Below are 20,026 nucleotides of genomic sequence, written 5' to 3' on the forward strand. Positions count from 1 at the left end.
CAGTACACCTTGCAGAGGCCAGAGAGGCTGCCCAGCAGAGGCAGCAGCACTGGCCTGACCTGGGGCCTGGCCTGTGTGTGGGCGGTGGACGCACACCGGCACACCAACCCCTCTGCACACTCTCCCCCGCGCTATCGAGTCACGCGGCTCACGCTGCACACCCCCTTCCTCAGATTCAGGCATTCACTCTCGTCATCACCTCCACACATGGCCGCCGCTCGCCGACCAGGCCCCGCTCCCCGACAACGACAATGCGCGTGCCGGCTCCTCTTTCCGGTCTTGCGCTGCGCGCACCACTTTTTTTCTTTGCCCCAGCCCCGGCGCCACCAGTGCGATCCACCATCCATCGCCGGTCCGCCGGAGGCCGGACGGACGCGATGCGGACGGCGGACGCCGTGCGTGCACGACCACACCCAGGCCAGTGAAGCAACGCGCGGCGCTTTTACTCCTGACTCTCGTACGCGCCCCCAGATTTGGAACTGCAACAAGATGGCAGTGACAGGAACATGATACGGCGATACGCGGGGGAGTACAGCCAGTTAACTTTCATTTCAAACGAATCGAAGATCGGAAGATGGCCGTGAGTCCGTGACCTTTTCGACAGCTTGCGTTGCGTTGCTTTGCGTGCGCCAGCCATAAGCAGAATCAAAGGCACCACCACCGCTAGGAGCGGTCCTTTTTTTGTCCTTTTCACTTTCACGGCGCCGACCAACCAGGAAAAAAAAGTTCACTCGGATCGACACCGCAAAACAACACAGAGAACGGGGGGAACGAACGGATGATCTCGTCTTCCGGGAGGAACGAATCCTTTCCTTGCTTGTCAAAATTGTACCCTTTTTTCTTTAAAAAGAAAACGAACCAAAGGCAAAAACAAAAAAAAAACGAATCTGTGCACGGTTACCGGCGACGGATTTGTTGAGCTGGTTCGATCGATCGCTTATCCTTGCTACTAGGCGAGGAGCATCTGGAAGAGCATGTCGTTCCAGATGTCGATGGGTCCGGGGAGGCACCAGTGGATGCAGTCGTTGTAGAGCTGCACCTTCTCGTTGGCCCAGTGCCCGTACCGGCTGGGATGCCCGTCGGGCCGCATCAGCATCGCCGCCGTGGCGTCCATGAGCATCAGCCGCCGCCCCTTGTCGCTCGCGACCTTCTCCGCCGCGCGGAACTCCTCCATCTGCGCGGTGTAGAAGTGCAGGTCGCGGCCTTCCATGGTGGTCTGGTTCCCCCGCAGCGGCTGCGTGCGCTTGCAGTCGCCGCCGTGGTCCCACGTCCCGTTCTCGAAGTGCGACATGGGGGAGAGCATGCGCACGATGACACGCCCGCGGAGGTGCTCCAGGTCGTTGATGGCGCGCAGCGCCACGCGCCACGCGCGGCGCTGCGAGTAGTAGAGCGTCAGGTCGGGGACGCCGTACTGGCGGCTGCAGAAGCTGCACCCGATCAGGCGACGCTTCTCGTAGAAGAGGGACGGGCGGGAGAACCAGTTGGCCGCCGACACCAGCACGTAGTCGAAGCGGGAGATCTGCGAGACCCACTTGTCGTCGGCCTCGTCTAGGTACAGGCTCCAGTGGCCCGTGTGCGCGGGGCCGTCGTGGTCGGGCTCCCGCGCGCGCACCAGGAACGGCGACCAGAACATGCTGATGGTGAAGTTGTACGCCCGGTAGTGGTACACCTTGTTCTGGTCCGACGGGTTCGCCGACAGGTCCTTGGGATACGCCACCTGCAGCCATGGACACAGTGATCGATCAGTCGTGAGGTCAGTCGCTGTTCATCATGCATGCTGCGAATTGCTGGAAGCTTCAGCTGCGCAAAGTCTCATGCGACTCGGCAACAGAGCAGGCAGCAGGCTCTTGTGAATTGTCATCATCATCATCATCACTCAGAGCAGTCATCACTCACCTGGGAGAGGAGGCAGAGCAGCGACTGCATGTGGTTCCTGGCCAGGGAGTCGCCGACGAAGGCCAGCGACTTGCCGCGGACGAACTGCAGGAACTGCAGCGGGTCGAAGCGCGGCAGGTCGCAGCCGGAGGGCCGCCACCGCCACTTGAGGAATCCGAGGTCGGGGCGCCCGTACTTGAGGCAGTTCTGGTGCTCCTGGATCATGTGGCACGTCTTGTGGTTGTAGTAGGGCGCCTCGGCGTCGGGCACCCACTCGCCGCGGAAGATGTCGCAGTACTTCATGACGCTGACCACGGGCGTGGTGGAGGCCAGCTTCGCGGCGCGCGGCGCCACGCCGACGCCCACCAGCCCGAAGTACTGCGCGTTGGTGAGCACGATGAGGATGGCCAGCGCCGAGAAGTAGACCGGCACCGGCCCGAACAGGAACCGCACCAACCAGTGGAGCTTCTTCATCCTCTTATCCGCCGCCTTCCGCCGCCGCCACCAGACCTCCGATTCAATTCCCCACCTATCTGGCTACCTAGCAATCTCTCTCCGGCCGGCTAGCTACTCTCCGCTAGCAGCAATTCATGGGCAAGACAAGCATCGGCACGCCGGCTAGCAAGACGACGACGGCCTCCGCTCCGCCGGTGATGGCCGGGGCTCGGTAGCTGTGTGAGTGATATCTAGCTAGCGCTATCCATCCATGGCGAAAGCCCGAAAGCCCTTTTGGGTGCTCTTGAATAAGCAAGCCAAGCCGGTGGCCGCGTGAAGGCAGAGAGTAGGTGCGCGGCCGGTTTCAATAATACTGCCAAGTGGGGCTCGCAAGAGAACATGTCTGTCCCTGTCAATATTTAATCGCGTACGTAAGCCCCATCATCAGTAAGAAAATGCACCCCGCATGACCTCTGTTGGGGGGGTCAAGTCTCAAGTGGCCCTGCTGCTGCTTACCCTTGCCGAGCTGTAAATCGAGCTGTCTTTGACCCCTGCAGATCTGAAACGGATTATCCTACAATATTAGGCCTTGTTTAGTTCCAAAAAATATTGGAAAATCGATACTGTAGTACTTTAATTTGTATTTGACAAATATTATCCAACTATGGACTAACTAGGATCAAAAGATTCGTCTTGTCAATTCCGACCAAACTGTGTAATTAGTTTTTATTTTTGTCTATATTTAATACTCTATACATACGTCTAAAGATTCAACGTGACGTGGAATTTGCAAAATTTTTTGGAACTAAACAAAGCCTTATACGCGTTGTATTGTACCACTGTTACTGCTGCAAGAGGAATCGACAAACGGGCTACGGGAACCACAGGTTTCATTAGGCAGATAAACAAATGGGACAAACAGCGGTGGATGCGCGCGCCCATCGATAAGAACATCGGTTAGTTTTGTGTTACGGGAGGTGCTCGCCTCGCCATGCTCGGTTTCAAAGGTGGGATGTTTGTCCGGTTGGAGTTTCAGAGGTGAGAATTGACGGTGGTAGACTGCTGGTGCCGAAGATGCCTTCTTCTGGTCGGCCTGGGCTTCACCAACCATTAGCAGAACGAGAGGACGGCAACTGGCAAGGCAAGGAACCGGGTGCCCTGACATCAGACTCAGATTAGATCCAAGTAGGCATGCATATCACGGAAGGCGCGTCGCGTGATTGGACCCATCCGGCCGGCGATCTCAGTTCGGCAGGCGGCGGACGTTAACCCCGAGGTTGGCACGGCCTGTGCCACCATATGGAGCACAATCACAAGTCACGGAGCTGTAGTAGTTTGAAATGGGCTGCAGTGCAGCCTGGACCAGATCTACATACTCCTACGTGCATGTGTAACGGCAAGAACCGCGTGAATTGGGCGCAACCATTCGGCCGGAAGAGCGACGCGACACGAAAGGCGCGCAGCTTGGCGTCGTTGAGAGGGAGAAAGCAGGGTGTGATGGCTCCCTCTTCCTTCTTCCGTGCCCGTGCCCGACTCATTGGTTGCTCCCTGCCAAAGATTGTTTAGCAGAACGGCACAAAGAGAAGAGAGACACTGCTACGTGGCGTGAATAGCCGGAACAGCTGTCTCCTGGCCAGAACCGGTCCGCGGGATGGGACCAGGACCACAAGCCAAGCCAGCAGCGTCCGGCTCCGGCCGGGCGCGTGAAGTCGCCGATCGAGTAAATTATCTCCGGTGAAGGGCAGATAGGCACGGTTCGTTTGTGCAATGGCTCCGTTCGTAGGGCCGGCGACGGCAAGGAGCGAGAGCGCCCCGCCCCGCTCGCCGCTGCCGGGCGGCACGTGGGCGCGGGCCTCGCGTGCGACCATGCATGATGGACACAACGGCCCGGATCGGGCCACCGCTATCACTATTGCTTGGATGCCGGATGTGGGTGGGTGACTGAGGTGAGGCGAGGGCTCCACGGTGAAGGCGATGGCGATTGCGATGATGTGGTAAACGCGACAAAGCGGCAGCGGGCAGGTAGGTTCTTGTTCGTCCACAGCGCGGCACATGGCTCAAAAGCGGGGAGTCAGGTCTTGTTTAGTTCTATAAATTTTTGTAAAATAGATATCGTAGTATTTTTATTGTATTAAATATTTTCCAATCATAAATTAACTAGATTTAAAAAAATTTCCTTATAAATTATAGGTAAACTATGTAATTAATTATTATTTTTATCTATATATAATACTCCATACATACATCGTAAGATTCGATATGATGGAGAATCTAAATTTTTTTGCAATTTTTTTTAAAACTAAGCAAAGCCTCAGTCGCGGGTTGGGCAAGGGAGATCCCTTGCACCCGAGCCGTTTCCATCGTGCACCACCATTTCGGCCGGTGCAAAGCAGCAATTGCAGCAGGATACCACCGTAACAGTTGTAGAAAAGCCAGGCAAGGACGGGAACGAAGAATTTGCCGTTTGCACCGCACGGCGCCACTGCACCAGGCCGGAACCGAACCGAAAGGGGTGCGGCTTGATCTCAGCAGCAGGCAGCAGGCCCCTGTAGTAGGTGTAGGTGTAGAGAGTCCGCAACTCTATGCATGCGTAGACATCATCAATGACTCGTGCTCGTGGGGATGTTTGTACACGGCACATGGGGTACGGATTCACCGGCAGCTACAACAAGCCTACGACACGCATGCATGCATGGTTACTACCCAGGGTGTCTTACGAAGTCAAACAATGACTCGTGCAAGGTCGAGAGTTTTCACCATGTGGTATCTGCGACAGCGAGCTAAGTTTCTTGAAAGATCAAATAGTTCATCTCTTGCTCTTCTTTTCTTAGGACTTGTTTAGTTCCAAAAGAATTTACAAAATAGGCTGAACTAGGTTTAAAAGATTTGTCTTTTAAATTATAGGCAAACTGTATAATTAATTATTATTTTTATCTATATTTATTATTCTATGTATGTGCCGCGAGATTCGATAACAGAAAATTTAATTTTTTTTTGTAAATTTTTTAGAAACTAAATAAGGCACTACTATACTGTAAGGCCTTGTTTAGTTCACAAAAATTTTCAAGATTTCCCGTCACATCGAATCTTTGATCGTATGCATGAAGCATTAAATATAGATGAAAATAAAAACTAATTGCACAGTTTACCTGTAATTTGTGAGATAAATCTTTTGAGTCTAGTTACTCTTTGTTTGGACAATGTTTGTCAAATAAAAATGAAAGTGTTACAGTAGCCAAAAACGAAATTTTTTGCAAACTAAACAAGACCCAAGCGAAGCAGGGTCTAGATCTGAATATATGTCCCAGCGGACAGACGGTCGTACAGTACCACTTGCTGGGTTGTGAATGAAAAAAGTAAAAGGAAGGATACAATCAGAAAGAAGAAAGTAGAAGGAAGGAGACACGGAAAGCATAGAACATCTTCAAGAGTTTTGTATTTGAATTTTGCATTCTTGTAATTTGTTAAAAATCGCAAAAAAAAGATATCCAATAGTTTTGTATTTAGAGTTTATATTTTGGGCAACTTAACAAATGAGAGAGCAAACTTGGTATATATGCAAAGCCGCGCACGGCTTGGCAAAAGGCCGATCGCGCGTCTCCCGGTCTCCCGCGCGACCCGGACTTCTTTCGCGCCATATATCACGATCGCGAGGAACACCACCGATGTCGTCCGCTGCAAGCCAGAAGAGTAGGATAGGACCGAATTGAATCAAACGAATTGTAAAATTTATGAACCAGTGCATCGGGCAATCTATCAGAGCCATGGAACAATAATGTACGAGCAGAGCATGAAGAGGATCTAGGTACCTGGGCAGGTCGCATCCGTCGGGTTGGCACCACGGCGACACCTGCAACGAGTGGTGGGGAGCAGGAAGAACTGGTGGCGCGACCTGTGAGGAAAACATGAGAACCGGCGGCGACTTTACGCGCGCGAAGGAAAAAATCGCGGTCGGGTCCACTTTGGCTAATTGCTAACTCAATTATACAAAATTCTTGGAGATGACCTATTTTTAGACTTTGTATTTTGTTTCAGGAGTTTGCAAACAACAATAATTGCCAACTCAATTATACAAAAATCTTGGAGATGCTTAAAAAAAAGAAACAAGAAGCGGCCGTCGCTCCTTGTCTCCCGTTTGGCGTGGAGATTTGGCGTTTCCTTTTTCCTTTTCCAGATTAATTAAATGGTTAAATTAAAAAATCTAAAAAAAAATCTATGGCTCAGATTTGTTTGAATATTACCTCCTAAGAAATAAAGACGGTACCATAGCATTACCTTACATACATTTAAACTAATCATAAAAGTTTTCTTTTGGTTGCTATAACTATAATTGTTTTCTACATGCCTACATTCTTTAAACTCATGATAGACTTAGCACCCGAAGAGGAGGCCCCTCCTCCCCCCCCCGCCCCCTTTCCTACAATTGTGTGCTATGTTAAACTCTGAAGAAACTGTCCAACACCTATTATTCCTGGAGTGTGAAATAGCCAAAGCTTGCTGTAACCTTATTAGCATTACAATTGATTTATCACTTGATCCTTTATAGATTTTTGAGAGTTCTAGAGCGCAGTTGATTTGTTAGCTTTTTCATGGAGATCATAATCATCATGTGCTGGAGTACGTGGATAGTTAGAAATAATGTCATTTTTAGAGGACTCCCTGCTAGCGTTCAAAGATGTTCAGATATCTTCACACACTTTTTTGGCTTATACAGAGAGCCAAAATGAAACATTTTCATGCAATAGAGTTATGGCTAGAGCTCTTTCTGTAATTGTGTTAATTTTCTTTGTTTCCTTTTTTGTCTCTTGAACTTTAGTCCCCTGCAGATCCTTTTGTAAACTCTCTGGTTTCCGGTAACTTCCTTGGTTACATCTAATAAATTTCCAGTAGGGACTCCCTAAGGCCTTGTTCAGTTGGCAAAAACTGGTGAAAAACGGCACCGTAGCACTTTCGTTTTTATTTGACAAACATTATCCAATTATAGAGTAACTAGGCTCAAAAGATTCATCTCGCGGTTTACAGATGAACTGTGCAAATAGTTTTTGTTTTTATGTATATTTAATGCTCCATGCATGTGCCGTAAGATTCGATGTGACGGGAATCTTGAAAAATTTTGCGAACTAAACAAGGCCTAAGTCCCTCCCTTTCATTAAAGAAAAAGGCAAAGGATAAGAAAGTGCTCTGAGTGAGGGCCAGGCCATACAGGCTGTAATACGATGGTTGGGGCGGTTACAGCATCTGCTTCGCCCGGCAGTGGCGTAAATTTCCGAGCTGGTACCGTCGTTGGTCACCACATGGGAGCCGCTGGCGTTTAACTGTTCCTGCACGTGGAACGACTAGTACTGTCACAAGATGTGCCCACCACTAGAACATTACTCCTAAAGCAAAGTTTAAAAAATACAGATCAATTACCTGGTTAAGTTTTCCTTATCAACTCTCGTAAAGATTAACCTTGATGCTGCGCCTGAACCGTTGGTCTTTTTTTTTTTTTCTGACACAGCTGAACCGTTGTTGAGACTGATGGCTACCCACTTGGATTGCGGTGTCGCTGTGTTAACAGTAGCCGTGTCCCCCTGGTCCGTTCCACGGACCACGCCCATCGCCATCCAGTACGCCCATCGCCATCCAGAAAACTGGTTAGAGCATCTCCAAGACTCCAAAAGCTTGGCTAAAATTAATAGTCAAATTCTAATGTTTAGCCATTTTGTAAAATAGATAACTTGTTAAAAAAGACGAGGTTCCAACAGTATTGCTATCAGATAGCTAGTGTTAGTGGTTGGTTATATATGATCAACGAAAATTAAGTGACAGTAAACTTTTTATTTTACAAAACCAAATAGCACATTTGTTGGAGCCTATTTCTCTATAATAAAAATTCTAAAAGGCTATCATAATAAGATTAGAGGAGTTGCTCTTATCATCGACGAGCCATGCATGGCCCACGACGGGGGCTATTCTTACTGTTGGTAAAAATAATATATCCTGATAACCAGCTGACATGCATGTCCTATACAAATCGTACGTGGTGTCGGTACTCGTCAGTCGCCTAGCGTGGCGCACCGACACCCAGTTCGCAGTACCCTGTGGGCTGTGGTAGCGTAGAGTCCTAGGGCCTTGTTTACATGCAAAAAGTTTTAGGATTCTGACACCGTAGCATTTTCGTTTTTATTTGATAAACATTGTCTAATTATGAAGTAACTAGGCTTAAAAGATTCATCTCGTGATTTACAGATAAACTGTGCAATTAGTTATTTTTTTATCAATATTTAATACTTCGTACATGTGCCGCAAGGTTCGATGTGACGAGAAATCTTGTAAAGTTTTGGGTTTTTGGGTCTAGCAAACAACGACTGGCAGGTGATTGTTCCTGTCGCATCGGCGGTGCGGGCAGGGGGTGGGGGTAAAAGACCGAGCGAAGAATCAACCGACGGTAATTAACGTCAGCACAACACTTGCCAAATTGCGCTAAAAAAATAATCAACTGACGGTGAAAGGATCGGATTTAGGCTAAAACACAACGATTGCAGCCCGACTCGCTGACTGAAGTTTTCAGGCGGTCGATCAACCGCTGGCGTTCCGCTCAACCGGCCAGGATGTGCATGGTCACCCGTGACGTGCTCACCATGCATGGGCAGTGCAATGCGGGTCGCACGTTCGTAAACGGGGTGCTTATTTCCCGGATTTTAGCTAGGCTGTGACGAGACGACGCAGCCCTCCGTTGATCGAGGCACGCATCCGGCTGCTTTCCCGGATTTTAGTTAGTGTCACTTATTTATGCCTTGTTTAGTTGGTAAAAATTTGGGTTTTTGGCTACTGCAGCACTTCCGTTTTTATTTGACAAACATTGTCCAATCATGGAGTAACTAGGCTCAAAAGATTCATCTCACAAATTACAGGTAAACTGTAAAATTAGTTTTTATTTTCGTCTATATTTAAAGCTCCATACATGCGACTAAAGATTCTATGTGATAGAGAATCTTGAAAATTTTTGCGAACTAAACAAGGCCTTAGTTGTCCCAACCCAACAAAACGGATATATAAGCCTAGAATTTGCCTTTTGCCATTATTGGAGCGGGCACGACCCGCGTGCAACCAATCATTCCATCCTATGATAGTGTAGAGCGTAGTGCGGCGAGACATGCGATGATCAACGTTAGCCTGCTGTCTCATCAATCTATAGTACACGGCAACTGAAAGCGAAGAAGCCTCTTACTCCTACCTACTAGTAGCACTCAACTACTCTCAAGTCGTGGCGCGCGCTACGATTTGATGAGCTCCACAAGAGCAACATGATTTCTGTGTTTGCCAGCTGTTTTGGTGGCTTGATTGTCTCGAGTTGACTGGACTCATTAATTATAGTATTTGATTCTGCAAGAACATTGTAGAATTTTCAGTTCATGCAATGTTTAGGGCGTGATTGGTTGCCTATTAATTTTTGCCCAACCAAAATCATGGCAAGCCAAAATTTAGATTTGCCAAAACCAAAACTACCAAAATTAGGACAAAAACTAGGTGTGCATTTGGTTGACTGCCAAAATTAAGGCTTGCCAGTTTTCTCCTTTATGTAGTTTATAAGAACTTTCTAAAGACTAGCCAAAACTTTGGCCATGAACATTGTTGTGCCAATTCTTTGGCAATGAACCAATTGACGACTATAAATTTTGGCATTTGCTATGATTTTGGCTGGGCAAGAATTGGAAGCCAACCAATCAGGCTCTTATCCTTGAGCCTCTTGTCTCGTTGACGTCGAAACGGTAAGGATACATGATGCTTAGAGGTTCATACATTCATTATTCATTGTACTTCTCATTAAACTCTCCAACCACGTACAACTAGGATGAACAGAACAACACCAAGACTGGATTTGAATCTGAATGAAAAAAGTCTACCTTTTCTCCCTCCACTTTCACGAAAGTGCAATTTTCCTCTCTCAACTCCAAAACCGGACAAACCACCTCTCTCAACTTTTCAAACCGTGCATTTTACCTTCCTATAACTCCAAAACTGCTCTAGGAAGATAAAATGCACGGTTTAAAAAGCTGAGGGGGTGGTTTATCTGGTTTTGAAATTAAGGGACAAAATGGACTTTCATAAAAATAGAGGAGGAAAAATAATTTTTTTTCCAATCTGAATCCGACCGATAATACATAAAACTTCTCTGTGGGCCTACCAACAAATCCCACGGCAGCCACCTACTTCAGGCCCCCACAGCCCATAAACTCAATCATTGTCGTGATTCGGCCCATTTAACTTGCCGCGTATCTATACGACTGAGACATGAACTGAAGTGAACTCACTCAAGAATGTTAACCGAAATGTTAAAGTTCTACTTAGGTTAATCCCTTACCCATGGGGATTGAGCACAAATGATCACAATACCTACTCCCTTCAAGTCCACCCCCTACATTCCTAATAAAAACCCAAAAATCCCTACGGCGGAAATTCAATACCGGTCTTGCACAGGTATGGTTAATGAAAAGGAAAAGAAAAGATAACCTCAACATGCTAAGCACACAGCCACTTTAGGCAGACTGAAGCTACACATCATCGACCAGGCAAAAGGAAGACTAGCTGGCTGGCAAGGTAGACTTCTTCTCAATGTAGCGGCTCGAAGAGAAGGTCAGATCAGTCCTGAGCGCCGCTCTCCAAGTGCCCTAAACAATTTACACGAGACTTGGACAAAACATGGCGGTTCTTCCTATGGGCAGGCGACCAAGAACTATCCGGAATTCCGGAGGCAAATGCAAGGTGAGTTGGCCGATAGTGACAAACAAGTCCAGCAAAATTGGCCTTGGAATTTTGGACCTCCATCGTTTCAGCAGGGCCCTTCGACTTAGATGGCTATGGCTCGCTTTCACAAATCCGGACAGGGTCCGGAAAGGAATGGGGAACTGCCCATCGATTAACACGGACAGAGCGCTATTTGCAGCTGCAACTAGAAGTTCAGGTCATGAACGGCCATCGGGCATGTTTCTGGTCTTCGAGTTGGATGCAGTGTCAGACTCTAAGTAACCTCTTTCCAGCCTTGTTTAATTGCAGTAAGTGAAAGAACAGAACAGCTGCTGAGGCACTCCAAGGAAACAAATGGATCTAGGACATTGCATATGCTCTGAATGACACCCTCTTATCCAAAATTTTCCATCTTTGGACACTCTTGCTAGGTTGTGGTTTCAATAGTAATGAGCTTGAAGAAGACAAAATCACTTGGACTTCGGAAGCCTATGGGGAATATTCAGCTCGCTCTGCTTATCAAATACAATTCAATGAACATTATTCCTCTCTGTTCCCAAAAATGATTAGGAAAATCTGGGTGCCGGCGCGATGCAAATTGTTTCTTTGGCTGCTCCTACAAAATAGAATCTGGACAGCAGATCGGCTACTGCTACGAGAATGGCCCAATAATTATTTCTGTCCTCCATCTCTATGCGAGAGAAGTTTGGAAACAGTAATGCACTTATTTGTTGAATGTCCAGTCTCGAGAACCATATTGGCAGCATGTGGAGCACAACCAAAATCTGAAACCTGACTCCTGGAGCACCACTCAACACATAAATAGCAGATTTGTCGAAATGTTCAGTAGAGGGAGTAAGAAAAATGCAAATTCTTGCAATACTGGTTCTGGAAACTATGGAAACAAAGAAATGACAGGATTCTCAAGCAATTTTTTAAGCCTCCACAATCCATGCTAGCGGAAACACATGATGAAGTTCTCCTGTGGTCTTCGGCTGGAGCGTAGTAGCACCACTACTACAAGTTGTATTTTCAAGTAATATGTAATATGTACTTTTTTTAACTTTAAAGCCTACGGTGGCTGTCTTTATTAATATGTCCACTGAATTGGTACTTTTCTTAAAAAGCCTAATATGTATTTTCAAGTAATATGTAATATGTATTTTCAAGTAATATGTAATTTGTACTTTTCTTGTGCTTGTCCAATCTATCCTTATTAATATATGCCGGTAATCAATCCGGACCTTTCAAAAAAAAAAAACCTCCCCAAGACAGTTTCCTGTTTACCGGAGCGAAACAGTACAGATGGTGCTTTGTGACACCCCGAAAACCACAAATACACCGGGATGCTACTAGACTACATAAACAACAGCTGCACACAACCAATAAACAATTTGGCAGCATCTTCTTTGTATTTATAGCAAGCGGAAGAATAAAATATAAAAAAATATTGAAATACCAAACTAGGATTAATGAACATCCTAACGTAAATAAGTTACTTCAACAAGAATTAAGTTTAACACCCACACTTTAACAACCGCCTTCAAAACCAATAAGCAAACCAAATTATTATTTATTAAAACACAAGGTCTCTAAATGAATAAGTGTGTGACGTGCAGCTAATTCCCTTCCCTTCCAAGTAAGCATCAAGTACCTGGATTGAGTAAAGCAAGAGTGAGATGAAACATCTCAGCAAACGAACTTGTTTGGACAAGCTATTTAAACCACAATTTGAATTAACATCAATTTAATATGATGTTCCCAATTGACATAATATCATACTAAAGTAACAATCTTCCAATTTGGAAAATAGCCAATAATACAGAGCTTCATAATAACATGGATAAAATCCCTTCAATAACATACTTCTCATGAATGCATATGAATGCAATGCATATGTCTCCTGCTTGCACACCCAACAAGATGTGGAGCTGCATCCCATGATGCGTACCGGTACAGTCATGACTATAGGTCAAGACATAACTTCCAATGCCAATGAATGATGCAATGCACTTGGCATGTTGCAACAAAATTAATAAATCACCAATGATACTCCAACTTCAAATTCAGGTTTGCGGGCTAGCCACAAATAACAATATAACATAATACCATCACCATAAGTACTTAAATAAGACCATAATTTAACTAAGACTAAATATATCCAAATCATAAATTTTAGATATGAGAGAGGTGACATTCTTATAGACAATAAACTGTAGGTGATAAAAATAACAAGCCAAAACGGTAGCAAACCACCGCTACATTCACTTGCCCCTTTACCGAAGGAGAACAAAAGCACTAGCGATGTTCCGAAGTGCTACCACCTGATCACAAATACTACTCAGTACATACACCAACATACAAGCAAGAGTAAGAACAAATACGCACTAAAGCGCCCCAAACCCGACATTCAAGCCTCTACCGTTTGCGCTACCGATCAAGACAGCAGCGCCGACTCTTCTCTTTTTCATATACTTCAGAATACTCATCCAAAAATTACCACAATTTATCAGATCATGTAAAACTCTGTTATATACAACTTTTGTATTGTAAGTTTTTGCATCAGAGATCTGCAAGATGGTATAATTAACCATAGAACACAACTGAATATTTCTGACCTTCAAAACAGAACAACAAACTTCAAAAATTCATAACAGGAGATATACTTATTCAAAAGTTACAAACTTTACCAATCTAGAAAGCTTAACAAAAATCCTAAAACCTTTGTTAATAATCAAAGACCTAATTATTTCATTAACAGGGTCAAAAACTGCTTAGATCCAAAACTGTCCAGATTTTCGTCACTGGAAACCAGTCAGATTGAAGAACATGAACGTAAATGACTTCGAGAATTTCTCCACTAAACCCAAATTCTAAATAAGCGATTTAATTCGCAAAACTTGATCAGATGAAGGGGATTAATATTTGGCTTCTCACCTAGAGAACCACAGCGAGCACGACGCTGAAACTCCCGGCGTCTACTCCTTCTTCTCCGCCTCTTCACCTTTCCATCATCTCCGATCCAACTCGCCACGATCCTTGCCGCCACAAAAGCCTTGTTATTCCGATCTACGCCAAACATGGCTAAGCCCTCATGGACAGCAAAAGGGACATGGTGGATCAATGGGACAGCCAAGATACAAGGTATAACCTAACCGTATTTTTCACGGGAGGAAGAATGACCACCACGGATGACCGACGGCGGCGTTAAAACCCTAGGCCCTATTCTTCTCTTCCCTCTTCTCCTTTCTCTTTTATCCCCTCTCCTTTTTTTATCCTGAATATGAAAAGCTATGGATGAAACCTAAAGGCCTTGGAGAGGATATAAAAGGCCACCACGGGTACTGTAGCGGCGCGGCACTGTAGCGTCACGCTACAATAACAAGGGTCCTGTTTATTTTTTCTTTTTAAAACTTCTGAAATTTATATCTCCATGATCCAAATTCCAAACAATACATATGAGTAGTGCAACTGAAAGCATTCGACGAGCTCTACGCATCTCTGATCATTCATTTGAGTGATGGATAAAATTACAATTATTATTATTTTGCTACTTTACACTTCTAACGCAATAAACGTATTCAAGACGTTACACTCTTTGCTGGAGCAAAACAGTTTCAAACAGCATGAACCAGGAAGGAGGAATATAAACAATGGTAGAAGTAAATATGTAATAAGGACAGTAAGTGACAAAATTATGTACAAAAGTCAGCAAAACCATGAGTTTATTGCACACATGCATGGATTGGTTCTCATAAGACAAGAAAACATTGCAGCAAGAATGAAGAATCTTAGGAAAATAGCAGAATTTTTTTATAAGGAACAGGGTTCAGATCAATGACAACCAAAGAATGACATCGAAAACATAGCAATGTAATACAGATAAACCATAAACTACTTAATCCGGTCGAAGAAACAGCACCAGGATGGAAGCAAAAACAGTTAGTGTTTCTTTAATCAATCTAGAGCCATAATGAAACAATTTCATAAATAGTGCTAAATCACTAACAAGTGATCCAGCCATTAATCTCCCAGAAAAACTGTATCCCTCTTTTTTAATAATTCCATAGGAATGAAAAACTGTATCTCTCTGCATACAAACAAAGACAGATAACACACTCAGCAATTTGGAGTTAGCTGCTACAAAACAATGTTTTTGTTACTTAAGCAGGAGCTCAGCCATTCAGTAGTAGGCAGGGACGAAGTTACACAACCTAATGAGTTCAAACTGAAACTGAAAACAGCAACGTGCTGGATATTAAAAAGACTGAGATTCATAAGCAGACCAGCATAGAGAACTCTTGGTTGTGCACCATAACAAAAACGAACCAGCAGTAAATTTGATTTGAGAGATAGAACCCTTCTAGCTTCACGCTAAAACTGATCTATGGCAGAATAAAAAGCATTCCAATCTAAAGACTGGTGGTTCACCGTTCACCAGATCTAAGATCTTGAGAAATGAAGGTCCAATTATCACTGCATTTTCTCAGTGGTGAAAGAAACATCGCATTGGATAGCGAAATGGTCATCCTTGAGATACTCTAATTTCTCCAATTCTTCCCTACTGATGAAATCCTTGAGGCCCCAGCAATCTCCACGTGAAAACTTATGCATCCCCACATCGCGTGGCAACGCTGGCCTGCCAAGCTGATCGAGTAGGCTGAACTGTGATTGCACTGGGACGACCTCATCCTGAGAACTGACAAGTGTGAGGTAGAGAGCAATGTGGCGCCTATATTTGGAGTGGCTGCCATTGGGGTAACACAGGAGACGCCAGATGTGGCCATCAATGTCGAAGTCACATGATTCAATGCCCTCACCATGGCTTATCGCCTCTTTCAAAGTGTGAGTAGCCATCAATCCTCAGAAACGTGGGAAGCACTCACTGGCTTTGAGACAATAGCAGATGCGGAGCGCAACACTTGTCTAGCTGAGGACCGCAACATAGGGGCTCCCATGGAAGATGTACTGATGGAGGTAACCAGCTGTGCGTGCTTCTCAGTTAGAGAAATGTCTTCTTGTCAGATTTTGCCTGAAGGAGATATCATGTTTTTCAATTTTGATATCTCACCAACAAGGTATGTAGCACAGAAGCAATACATATAATTATCTTAGGAAATCTGAGCCCAGATCAATTTCATTCAATTTGGGCAATTCTAGTTTTTGAAACCGAAGGCAACAAATACAGCCTTGCATATTCAGATGACGAACGCTGCTTTACAAATCAACTACAAGAACTTAGATTGCACAAGACCAGATTACTATACGAATTGACAATTAGGGAACATATGAAAAATTTGAATTCGACTTATCACATACCAACTCAAATAACCACCCACATAAATGTGATGGACCCAATTGATGGAATTGAGGCATATTGTTATTTCTCAAGCATTTGGTTAACAAATGTGTTTTCTGATAGCAAAATTATCGACACCAATCAACCAGAGATTACACAAAACCCAGGAAACCTATGAACATGCTTAGGATGACCATGGTTCATGAGTATCACACTTAAGACATGGCGATGAACATCATTACCTAGACCCAATAGGTGCAGCCTGCAAGGATTGTGGGTACAGCCGGATGAAGGGCTTGGAGTGGCAGTTGGTCGTGGCCGGGTCAGAGGTCTGTTTGCTCGTTTGAAAAGTCATAGCTAAAATTATTTGCTGACAGAAAAACACTGCTGAAAAAAAAAAACGAACAGAGCCGACGTCGCGGCGGACCGGGAGTCAAGGATGAGGTGATGCCTAGGCAAGGACAACGGCGGCAGCGGCCAGCGGGGGCTTCTGCTTCCCTTGGCACGAACGGCGGCGGTTGAGAACGACCTCGAAGGAGGGAGGAGGATTGCGCAGTTGTTGGGATGCAGAGCAGCCGTAGGCGAGGACACCTCCACACCGGCGACTGCCGAGCCGCCGATGGCGCGATGCCGACGGTAGGAACCCTACCTAAGACCTTGTTTTGTTCTTTTTGGAAATGAGCGTAGCACTTTCGTTTCTATATACACTTTGTTTAGTTTCAAAAATTTTTTGGAAAATCGACACTGCTGTGTAATTAGTTTGTGAAAACCTCCGTGAAAATCTGTGCAAACCACGGCAAAAAAGTCATCTAAATTCACCCAAAAAATCACACATGTAGATGATATGATGATACACAACCTTGTAAAATATCTTATCCAAACTCGAATTCGTTTGTGAGATATAAAAATAACAAATTTCTAGCAAATCCTGTGGACACCTTTGTGGCTTGAAATTTGTTATTTTTATATCTCACAAACAAAGTTGAGTTTGGACAATATATTTTACAATATTATGTATCATAAAATCATCTACATGTGTGATTTTTTTGATGAATTTAGACAACTTTTTTGCTATGGTTTGCACAGGTTTTCACGGAGGTTGTGGTTTGCACTAGATATGTTCCCAATTAGTTTTTATTCTATAATTAATACTTTATACATGTGTTCAAAGATTCACTATGACAAAGAATCTTGGTGAATAACTAAATAAGGCCTTGTTTAGTTCTGAAAAGTGAAAACTTTTCGAAACTGTAGCACTTTTGTTTATTTGTGACAAATATTATCCAATCATGGACTAACTAGGATCAAAAGATTCGTCTTGTGATTTACAGCTAAACTGTGTAATTAGTTTTTGTTTTCGTCTATATTTAATGTTTCATGCATATGACACAAGATTTGATGTGACGGAAAATCTTGAAAACTTTTTGGTTTTCAGAGTGAACTAAACAAGGCCCAAGGCCTTAAATATCACAAATTCACACACGCACATCACGGACTACGGGACTATAAACGGGAATCTCTCTCCTGATGTGTCACGTGCTCCAGTTTGCTTGGTGGGCTGTTGGTGGGCCGGATTTTTTCCTCACCTGACCAGCTTGTTTTTTGTTTTGTGGTACTCACTCTATATCTATACAAAAGTCTTTTAGGACAAACACGGTCTTCAGAGTCTAACTTTAATCTTTTTTTTTTAAAAAAAATATTTATCAAAAAGTGGTATATGTACTTCTGTGTCTCTAAAAGCTTCAACTTCTAGAGTTGCCCTAAGTCAAAATTTTAAAACTTTATCTGAATTTCTAGAAAAAACAATAAGATTTATAGTACCAAATTAATACCATTAGATTTATTATAGAATATGTTTTCATTATATATTCACTTTATGTCATAGATATTAATGCTCTTTTTTATAAAGTTGGTCAAACTTAAAAAAAATGACTGGCGCGAATTCTAGAAGTTGAAGTTTTGAGGGACATATGGAGTATATTTTTATGAAAGTATTTTTTAAGACAAATTTATTCATATAGTTTTCACATTTTCAAACTCAACAACTTAAAAGTTATTCATGATTTATATTTCCAATGTCTGACTCAAATCTTGTCCACATTGACTTTCCTTATAGGTATGGAGGGAGTATGTATATGAAAGGAAAAGCTTTATTATACTTCTCTAAACTATTGCAATTCAAACTCTAAAATCGTACATTTTACCTTTAAACTCTTGAAACTATTTAAATTACCTCTTTGTTTTGGTTTGGAGTGATGGATGTCCCTTTTTTAGTTAAAGATATGGTAAATACTAGACAAAGTTTCTAAATCATAGAAAATGTCCACGTGCTTTTAAAAATAAAAAATCCTAAACATTTATAGTCCATCAAATATATCTTTGATGATTTTTAAAAATAGATTTAGCTCTATAAAAATAGAAAAATATCAAAAAATCTAGAAAATTCTAAAAACATTATCAATGTATAAACATGTACTAAAAAATTGCATGGCAAAAACTGATATACAACTAGCATGAATGCAACATACATTAATATTGAATGCATTAGTGTTTGTTGCTTATTATGAATTTTAAGATGATAACTTTTAAAACATGTTTATACGCCGATTTAAATGTTTTATGGATTTTCTAGTTTTCTCGATAATATTTGCATTTTCCTAGAGATAAATATATTTTTGAAGCATCCAGAGATGCTTTCATGAGCTCTAAATATTTTATTTTGGTTTGATATATCGCATCTATCTTTAGTTTTTTTTATCATTTTTAAAGTATTAGAGATATTTTATGTGTTTTTTTTTACCTTATCAAGTTTTTACCAATATTTATCAAAAAAAGATGAATCCACCTCAAAAACCAATCCAAACCAACTAGGGATGTAGTCTGAATAATTTGGAGAGTTCAAAGGATAAATATCTAGTTTTCAAGTTTGATGAGGAAAGTCAAACTACGACAATATTTATGGAAGGTACTCCTTCCATCCTAAATTATAAGCATTCCAAAAATATTAGAGAGTCAAAGCATCTTAAGTTTGACCGAAATTATAGAAAAAATTATAAAGACTTATGACATTAAATAGATATACTATAAAAATATAATTAAAAACCTAATGATACTTAGTTAATATCATAAATGTTATTATCTTATCATATAAATTTGGTCAAACTTAAAATGCTTGACTCTCTAAAATTTTTGGAATACGTTATAATTTGGGATGGAGGGAGTAGAATGAACTTTTTCCTACCAGATTTTTCAATTTCTCCTAGTAATGTGGGGTTCTCCTAGTGTTTTAGCATTTAAAATTTAGTATAAACTTTTCCCTACTAAATGCCTCCTAGTGAGGATTTCCTAGTGTTTAACTAGTGATAGTGTTTTATTACTAACTAAAAACACTAGGAGAACTCCACTATTTTGGTAGTGATATGACAATTTGGGAGAAAATTTACTTGCGGCAAGTTTGCAAAAACTCCTCTCTTACATACAACCTCTCATCCATTATCATGTGTCCATGCAAATGAATTGACTCCACATATGCTCCTCCCTTCTCGTCCAAAAATAACTTTTTTTATTTAAGCATTTCACATTTTAACTCACCAAATAATTTGCCGAAATGGGCCCCGGACCTCGGCACTGCCTTGGTTATACGTCTCGACAGCACATCCTTTGGCGCCAAGCTACGATACATGGCGA

The 20,026-nt window shown here is 43.2% G+C and overlaps 1 protein-coding gene across 1 annotated transcript; it reads right to left on the minus strand.

Annotated features, from left to right (window-relative positions):
* On the minus strand, positions 765–2,697 carry LOC8058254 (protein trichome birefringence-like 19). Its single transcript, XM_002458195.2, has 2 exons — positions 1,897–2,697; positions 765–1,717 (listed from the first exon to the last, which is right to left on the minus strand). Exons 1-2 carry the CDS (start codon positions 2,347–2,349, stop codon positions 950–952), a joined length of 1,221 nt encoding a protein of 406 aa, XP_002458240.1. The 5' UTR covers positions 2,350–2,697; the 3' UTR covers positions 765–949.

Source organism: Sorghum bicolor, chromosome 3 (genome assembly GCF_000003195.3).
Source record: "Sorghum bicolor cultivar BTx623 chromosome 3, Sorghum_bicolor_NCBIv3, whole genome shotgun sequence".
NCBI lineage: Eukaryota > Viridiplantae > Streptophyta > Magnoliopsida > Poales > Poaceae > Sorghum > Sorghum bicolor.